Consider the following 9,172-nt stretch of genomic DNA (forward strand, 5'->3'; position numbering starts at 1 on the left):
CGGGCTGGGGATTCGAACCTGCCACCTTAGGTGTATGTGGCTGGCGCCTTAGCTGCTTGAGCCACAGGCACCAAGCCGGTTTATTATTCTAATAAAAAGTCATGCTTGGAGCGGCGCCTATGGCTCAGTGAGTAGGGCACCAGCCCTATATATTGAGGGTGGTGGGTTCAAACCCAGCCCCAGCCAAACTGCAACAATAGCCAGGCATTGTGGTGGGTGCTTGTAGTCCCAGCTACTCGGGAGGGTGAGGCAAAAGAATCACCTAAGCCCAAGAGCTGGAGGTTACTGTGTGCTGTGACACACGGCACTCTAGCAAGGGCGATAAAGTGAGGCTCTGTCTCTAAAAAAAAAAAAAAAAAAGTCATGTTTGAACTGCCATTAATTGAGAAGTTTTGAGGTGTGATAGCATAACAGTGAATGCAGACTCAAATCCTGACTCCACCACCTACCAGCTGTGAGACTTTGGGCATGTGACTTTGTTGATTTCAGATTTTTTTTTTCCTCACATAGAAAACAGGATTAATCATGTTGCCAAACTCATGTGTTATCTTCAAACTCTGATAAGAGGCAGTTTTGGTTGTTTCTATTTGGCAAATATGAAGTTTAAGGTTCAGAATGATTAAGATGTGTTCCCAAGACCACATAGCAAACTGTGATTTGAACCCTGACCTACCTAACTGTGTTGTGAGCTTCCTTGATCATCTCTGAGCATTTGGGGAGCTCTCAGTCCTACCTCAGATGTTGTGTCCTCTTACAGAGAGGCAGCATGGGGTAGCGATTAAGAAAATAAAATCTGGAGACAGACTGTGCGATTGAAATCTCAGATCTACTATTTACTACCTTTGAAAGCTTATATAAATCATTCAACCCCTCTATATCTGTTTCCTCATCTTTAGAATGGTTATATAGGCCGGGCATGGTGGCTTCCGCCTATAATCCTAGCACTCTGGGAGGCTGAGGTGGGTGGATCGCCTGAGCTCAGCAAGTTCAAGACCAGCCTAAGCAAGAGTGAGACCCCATCTCTACTAAAAATAGAAAAATTTGCCAAGTGTTGTGGTGGTAACCTATAATCCCAGTTTACTTGGGAGGCTGAAGCAAGAGGATTGCTTGAGTCCAGGACCTGAGGTTTCTGTGAGCTATGATGGTGCCATGGCACTCAACCCCAGGGCGACAGGGGAAGACTCTATGTCAAAATTTAAAAATGGTTATATAGAAATATCTTACAGAATTGTGATGTGTAAATTAAGCAATACAGGTAAAGTAGTTGGGGAAACACATGGCAAATACTAATTGTTAATTCTTTGGGACAGTAGAGGAAGGATACTCTGACTTCAGCCTGACCCCTACCTCTGTCCTCACTCTCTCCAGATATCTCCGTGAGCCTGTTGTCGGTCATCGTGACATTCTGTGGCATTGTCCTTCTGGGCGTCTCCCTCTTCGTGTCCTGGAAGTTATGCTGGGTGCCCTGGCGGGACAAGGGAGGCTCAGCAGTGGGCGGTGGCCCCCTGCGCAAAGACCTAGGCCCTGGGGTCGGGCTAGCAGGCCTGGTAGGCGGTGGTGGGCACCACCTTGGGGCTGGCCTGGGTGGCCATCCTCTGTTGGGCGGCCCACACCACCATGCCCACACTGCCCACCATCCACCCTTTGCTGAGCTGCTGGAACCAGGCAGTCTGGGAGGCTCTGACACCCCTGAACCCTCCTACTTGGACATGGACTCATATCCAGAGGCTGCAGCTGCAGTAGCCACTGGGGTCAAACCGAGCCAGACATCCCCTGAGCTGCCCTCTGAGGGTGGGGCAGGCTCAGGGCTACTCCTACTGCCCCCCAGTGGTGGGGGCTTGCCCAGCACCCAGTCACATCAGCAGGTCACAAGCCTGGCACCCACCACCAGGTGAGAAAGGCGGCTGGACTGAGGTCCACTCTTGAAATTCTGCTCCTCCTCTGTATCTTTTTCCCATTTGGCTTCTGTGAGCTCTCAGGTTAAGAGGGAGACTGGGATATTGACTTCTGGATCCTGGGGAAAGAGGAGGCCAGGGCCCCACACTCCTTAGACCCAAAGGAGGGAACTGGAGGCCTGGATTCTTGGGTGAGAGTAAGGAGGAGGCTGGGGGCAGGACTCCAGGATCAGGAAAGTAGAGGAGAATGGTGGTTGGCTTCTCAAGTTCCTCAGGCACAAGGCAGTCCATCTCTTTCATCTAAGCCAGGATTAATAGTAGGACCTGGAGTTCATTCCTTCATTTTCCCTCATTCTGCACACATATATTGAGCATCTAATATGAACTAGGCCTGAGCTGGATATTGGGAAAACACTGGACTCTGCCCTGATGTCATTCACAGTCCGGGGAAGGCAGTAAAGCAGCTCAGGGGAGTTGCACAGAGGGATCCCAAGGAGACCCTGATCCCCGTCTGGGAGGAGCTGAGGGCTCTCTGCAGGGTGAGGAAGAGTTAGACAGGCACAGCAGCAGGAGTGTGGCCTGGGCATTCCTGGTGGAGGAACAGCTTGTGCAAAGATGGGAAGGGAAGGAGATCCTAGCACACCACGGGAACAGCCAGGAGTCACCAAGGCAGGATAGTAAGTTTGAAAAAAGAAAACTTGGGTGATGTGGTTACAGATACCAGACTATGGGAGGCCCTCAACACCAGGCTTAGGGGCTAGGACTTTGTGGGGTACTAAGGAACCACAGGAGGCCTGTGAGCAGGGGAAGGGCAGGGTCAGCTCTAAGGATAGAAGGAGCCCTCTGGGGTCGTGTAGGGATGGACTAGAGGGAGAGACTCGGCTCTGAGAGTACAGATAGGAAAGGGCAAGGCCTGAGCTGCCACAGTGGATGCAGAGAGGAGAAGGGGTTGTGGAGATTTAGAGAAGGACAGAAGGGAGTTTGAAGAGGGTCTGAGCTGTTAGGCCTCAGTGGTCCATGGAGAAATTACTATGGGTCATCAGTTTGAGGTCCAGAGGAGGCTTCTGGAAGCTGGTGCACCAGCTTTGGGTCTGGGCTAGAGCTAGCTTAGAAATGGGGATACCCTCCCAATACAAATGGGGAAACTGAGGCTCAGAAAGTACAAATGGCTTGCTCAAGGTCACAGTGAGCAAACCAGGGGATTAGTGGCCACTGGCTGGAGGGCTAAGAAAAAGGCAGGAAGGAATCTCCCATGTCTTTGGATACACTCAAAGTCAGGAACCACTGACCTTACCTTGATCTCCCCCATCCACTCCAGGTACCCAGCCCTGCCCCGGCCCCTCACCCAGCAGACTCTGACCTCCCAAGCGGACCCAAGCAGTGAGGAGCGGCCACCTGCCCTACCCTTACCCCTGCCAGGCGGCGAGGAAAAAGCCAAACTCATCGGGCAGATTAAGCCAGAGCTGTACCAGGGGACTGGACCTGGTGGTCGGCGGGGAGGCGGGGCCCCAGGCTCCGGAGAGGCGGGTGCAGGGGCCCCCTGTGGCCGCATCAGCTTCGCCCTGCGATACCTCTATGGCTCTGACCAGCTGGTGGTGCGGATCCTGCAGGCCCTGGACCTCCCCGCCAAGGACTCCAATGGCTTCTCAGACCCCTATGTCAAGATCTACCTGCTTCCAGACCGCAAGAAAAAGTTTCAAACCAAGGTCTGGAGTGGCAGGCTGGACATCTGGTCCCACAGAGAAGGGAGCTGGGGGTCCAGACCCCTGTATTTGAGGGAGGAGGGGCTGGGAGCCCGGACCCTTAGGTCTGGGGGAAGAGGGACTGGGATTCCTGGGTCCTGGGAGCCCGGGCTGATGGGCATGGTGTCTGTCTCCCTGTCTTGCCCCTCCCGCCAGGTGCACAGGAAGACCCTGAATCCCGTCTTCAATGAGACATTTCAATTCTCGGTACCCCTGGCAGAGTTGGCCCAGCGCAAATTGCACTTCAGTGTCTATGACTTTGACCGCTTCTCACGGCATGACCTCATCGGCCAGGTGGTGCTGGACAACCTCCTGGAGTTGGCAGAGCAGCCCCCCGACCGCCCACTCTGGAGGGACATCGTGGAGGGTGGCTCGGTCAGTGGCCCCTTCCTCTCTCTCCCCTGCTTCCTCATTCTTGGGGCCCTGAGACCCCTCGGTTTGCAGCCTCCTTTCCATGAGACTTCATAACCTTCTGATTTCTTTTCTTTTTCTTTTTCTTTCTTTCTTTCTTTTTTTTTTTTTTGAGACAGAGTCACAAGCTGTTGCCCTGGATAGAGTACTGTAGCATCATAGCTCACAGCAACCTCCAACTCTTGGCCTCAAGCGATCCTCTTGCCTCAGTTTTTCTATTTTTAGGAGAGATGAGATCTTGCTTTTGCTCAGGCTGGTCTCAAACCTGTGAGCCCTCAGCCTCCCAGAGGGCTCCTTACAGGATTGAACCACTGCACCCAGCCCAACCTTCTGATTTCTTGTGCCCAAATTTTTTTTTAAATGTGCTGTATTGGGGAATATTGCAAACATGCAAGAACAGAGAATGACAGAATGACCTCTATATCTTCTCCAAATTCATCAAACATTGGCATCGTGCCTGGATCTCAGATTTCCCAATTTCTCACTCCCTTAGATATCTGATAACTTCTACCCGCTGACCCCAGATTCTGACCCTTCAACTCCCTGACCCCAGAGTTCCTGGACTTTTGTTTTTCCAACTTCCTTTTCCTTTTAACCCACTGACTTCCCAGTTTCCAGACTTTCTGAAACCCCAATCCCTCTCTAATCTCTAAATTTCTTAATATTTCAAATCCCTGGCCTTCTAACTCTGTTGTATCCTGACCTCCTGTTTCTTCATAGTCCCCACCTGCATCATGATGGTCTGATCTCCCAGGCCTCAGACATACTGGACCTGCAATATCCTGACTCTCGGAAATTCTCCCAGTATCCAGACAGTAGGGCCTGCAACCTTGATCCCCCAATGCTCCCATCCTTGTTCCCAACAACCCTGCCCCTGGGACTTCACTCTCCTGTATGCTTTGTCCTTCCCCCAGCCTCATTCAAAGGTCTCTGTTGGGTGCCCTGAGCCCTTTCACCTTCCAAGCTTCAGACTCCTAACTCCAATCTGTGGTTTACCCAGCATTCCAGTTCCCTGCCAATGTAGGGTGGCCATGGGGGCGGGGGGTTGTCCTTATATCAAGAGAGGCCCAGCTCTGCCCACCTAATGCCCACCCTCAAGGTCCATACCTCTCCAAGCTTCTGTTTCCCTGATGGCGCATTTGAGCAGGAGCCTGTACCTCTTCCTACAGTCCCTTCACAGGCTCTCCCCAGCTTGCTTGTTCAGTCCCCCAAGTCTGCCTCTAGGATCTATGTACCTAGTTCTAGGATCCCTGTCTCCAGGGTCCCTGTCTGCCCCATCAACCCCACTGTTGGTCACTGCCCATGGCAGCCCCATGCATAAGCTCTCTCCCTGCATCCATCTTGGCCTCCATCTTTATCACTTGTGGCCCTACTCATTCATTCATTCCACTACTGTGCTTTTAGGATTAGAACCTAGGGCTCCCAGATTGCCCTCAGGAGCTCCAGGTCTAGGTTGTCACACTGTTGGTGTCAGAGGCCAGTGTTATGGGGGAATAGGAAGAGCATCTTTTCAGGGCTGTAGGGGTTCAAGGAGCTTGGGGAATAAGGTGATAAAGAAGCACAGGCATGAAAGCCAAGGAGGAGCCCAGAGATGGGGAGGGAAGGGTGTTCGAAGCAGAGGAAACAGCCTGGGCAAAGTCCTGATGGGAGTGAGTGGGGCACCCAGGGACCTGGGTCAGTGTGATTGAGAGGCTGCGGGGCTAGACAGGAGAGGTCACAGCTCCTGGCAAGTTCCAGCCACTGCGCCATGTCTATCTGTATGTGCTGGACTAAGAGTATCTGTCTCCCTGAAAAACTCATTTTGGGTCTTGGTGTATCTCCTACCCTCTCTAAGGCTGACTTCTCTGTGTTTCTTCTCAGTTTGTTGTTGTTGTTGTTTGTTTTTGTTTGTTTTTCTGAGACAGAGTCTTACTCTGTCACTCTGGGGTAGAGTGCGATGACATCATAGCTCACAGCAACCTTAAACTCCAGGGCTTCAGCAATCCTTTTGCCTCAGCCCCTCAAGTAGCTAGAACTACAGGTGCCCACCACCATACTGAGCTAGTTTTTCTCTTTATAGAAGAGATGGGGTCTCACTCTTGCTCAGACTGGTCTCAAACTACAGAGCTCAAGTAATTTACCCACCTCGGCCTCCCAGAGTGCTAGGGGTTACAGGCATGAGCCACTGCGCCTGGCCTCTTCTCAGTCTTTGTCCCACTCTGTCTGGGTGGTCACTTTCCCTTTAGTGAGTGGAGGGGCTCTCCATCTCGGTTATGTTTCTCTGTCACTCTTTGGGTCTTTGCCCCTACACTCTCATTCTGGCTCTGTCACTCTCTCTGAGTGTTTATACTTGCCTCCACGTCTCTGCCTCCCAACCCCGGGTCTCTATTCTTTCTTTGGGTCACACTCATCTCCTTCTCTTTTGGTCTCTATCCCTCTCTCTCTCTTTGGGTCTCCTTCACTTTCTGGATCTCCGTCCTTCTGTATCTCGGGATCTCTGTCCACTCCCCCACCCCCCATCTCTGGGTCTCTGCATCCCTTCTTTCTGGGTCTCTGCCTCCTTCTCTCTCTGGGTCCCTGTCCCCCTCTCTCTAGGTCTCTGTCTCCCTCTCTTTCTGGGTCTTTGTCCCTGCCCATGGGCCTCTGGTCCTCCCTCTCTCTGAGTGTCCATCCTCTTCTCCCTTTAGAACTCTGTGGGTCTGTCTTTGCAACTGTATCTCTCAGCATTTTGGCCTCTGTCTCTGTCTGTTTCTCACTGTGTTCTTCTCTCTCCCACCCTCTCCCTCTCTCTCCCCCCAACTCATGCCTCTTCCAATCTTCCTTGCAGAACAAATAGGCTTTCACGGTCATGGGCAGCTGTGGCCAGGGAGTCACCAGGCCTTGGCCCAGAGTCAGATTTTTAAGTGGATCAGAAATCTGAGCTGTGGAGAGTTGGAGGCTCAGGAAGAGAGAATTGGGAAGACATGGGGAGAGACTGAGGCAAGATCTCTCTGAAACCCTTTTCCCAACTGCAGGAAAAGGCAGATCTTGGGGAACTCAATTTCTCACTCTGCTACCTCCCCACGGCTGGGCGTCTCACCGTGACCATCATAAAAGCCTCTAACCTCAAAGCGATGGACCTCACTGGCTTCTCAGGTGAGGCCCAGGTTGGCAGTGGGAACTGAGGGAGGAGGGGTTGGGGGCCAGGACCCCTGCGTCTGAGGGAGGAGGGGCTGGGGTCTCAGACTCTGGGGTCTGAGGGAGGAAGGGCTTGGGCCCCTAGATCTAAGAGAGGAAGGCCTGAGGGAGGAGAGACTGGGGTCCTGTGTCTCTGGGTCTGAGGAAGGAGGGGCTGAGGACCCGACCCTCAGCCTGAGGGCAAAAGAGCTGGAGGCCAAGACTCCTGGGTCTTACCGAGTGGAGTTGCTGTTCAATATACAATACTTTATTTCTGCCCTCAGACCCCTATGTGAAGGCCTCTCTGATCAGCGAGGGGCGGCGTCTGAAGAAGCGGAAAACCTCCATCAAGAAGAACACGCTGAACCCCACGTACAACGAGGCGCTGGTGTTCGATGTCGCGCCAGAGAGCGTGGAAAACGTGGGCCTCAGCATCGCTGTGGTTGACTACGACTGGTGAGGGGCGTGGCCCGGGTGGGGGACGCAGGGAGGGGGTGTCTCACTGCCCGGGTGCTCACTGCCCCTAACCCCCAGCATCGGGCACAATGAAGTGATCGGTGTTTGTCGTGTGGGCCCAGACGCCGCAGACCCCCATGGCCGCGAGCACTGGGCCGAGATGCTGGCCAATCCCCGCAAACCCGTGGAGCACTGGCATCAGCTAGTGGAGGTGAGTGGGGCACCCCCCATGCTGCACCCTCTCGGCCCCTTCATTAGTGCAGCCCATGGGATCTGGGCTGGAGTCAGACGCCCTGGGTTCGAATACCGCTCCACCAACTTTAGCTGTGCCACAGAGAGCACAGTTGCATACCCCCCCTGGGTCTTGTTTTCCTGGGAAATGAGGATGTCGATAACATGTAGGTGACTACAAATGTGAGATTCAGTGAGTTGAGCGTTAGTGAAATGATATGCTACTGCTGTGATTACCCTCCATGCCAAGTCCAAAATAAAGAGGGGGAAACTGGGTGGTAAGATGAAGCAAGGGGGTTTTGGGTTTTTGTTGGTTTATTTTGAGCAGGCTGTGAAAATTAGTTGATTATAGTATATTGAGTGGGCATCAGCAAATTTTTTAAACCTAATAAGAAAATAATAAAGTTAAAATAAAAAAGAACAGAAAATTTCATAATGCTGCACCCATTGTAAAGATCATAGTGTTTGTTTTGCCCTGTAGGTTGTGGTCCAGAAAGTTTGGGAGTCTGGGAGGTAGAGGGAATCTGGATGGGGGTTTGGAGGGTGCCCTTTAGATGATGGCATCAGGGAGGGCCTCTCTGAGGAGGTGACATTTGAGCAAAGGACGTTGAGGACTGGGCTTAGGGGACAACATGAGCAAAGCCAGAGGCAGAGGGAAGAAAGAAAAGGTCATACCATCATAGCTATTTAAAATTTGTGAAGAAGGTGGCACCTGTGGCTCAGTGAGTAGTGTGCCGGCCCCATATACCGAGCGTGGTAGGTTCGAACTGGGCCCTGGCAAAAATGGCAACAATAAAATAGCTTAGGCATTGTGGTAGGCACCTGTGGTTCTGGCTGCTCAGGAGGCTGAGACAAGAGAATAGCCTAAGCCCAGGAGCTGGAGGTTGCTGTGAGCTGTGATATCCCAGCACTCTACCAAGGGTGACAAAGTGAGATTCTGTCTCTAAAACATAATAATAATAATAAAATAAAATTTGTCAAGAGAAATCACCAAACATGATCATTCTCTCATGAAACAAAAAACAAGAAGTGCAAAGAAGTAGATTTGGAAAATATTAAAGATGAATTTGCTTTCATTAAAAACCAAGAAAGTGGCAGGGCGTGGTGGCTCATACCTGTAATCCTGGCACTCTGGGAGCCCAAGGTGGTGGATTGCCTGACCTCACAGGTTCAAGACCAGCCTGAGCCAGAGCAAGACCCCGTCTCTAAAAATAGACAGGTGTTGTGGCGGGCACCTGTAGGCTCAGCTACTCAGGAGGCTGAGTCAAGAGAATCGCTTGAGCCCAAGAGTTTGAGAGTTAC

The 9,172-nt window shown here is 52.0% G+C and overlaps 1 protein-coding gene across 1 annotated transcript in view; it reads left to right on the plus strand.

Moving 5' to 3' along the window:
- Nucleotides 1-9,172, plus strand: part of SYT3 (synaptotagmin 3) — a 15,894-nt gene that overhangs the window by 4,272 nt on the left and 2,450 nt on the right. Inside the window, exons 3-8 of the mRNA XM_003801450.3 lie at nucleotides 1,369-1,891; nucleotides 3,214-3,601; nucleotides 3,794-4,012; nucleotides 7,042-7,162; nucleotides 7,468-7,639; nucleotides 7,718-7,850. Of these exons, the coding sequence (XP_003801498.1) occupies nucleotides 1,369-1,891; nucleotides 3,214-3,601; nucleotides 3,794-4,012; nucleotides 7,042-7,162; nucleotides 7,468-7,639; nucleotides 7,718-7,850 (1,556 nt within the window). The remainder of the gene's footprint in view (nucleotides 1-1,368; nucleotides 1,892-3,213; nucleotides 3,602-3,793; nucleotides 4,013-7,041; nucleotides 7,163-7,467; nucleotides 7,640-7,717; nucleotides 7,851-9,172) is intronic.

Source organism: Otolemur garnettii, unplaced genomic scaffold, assembly GCF_000181295.1.
Source record: "Otolemur garnettii isolate 467f Iridium unplaced genomic scaffold, OtoGar3 scaffold00211, whole genome shotgun sequence".
NCBI lineage: Eukaryota > Metazoa > Chordata > Mammalia > Primates > Galagidae > Otolemur > Otolemur garnettii.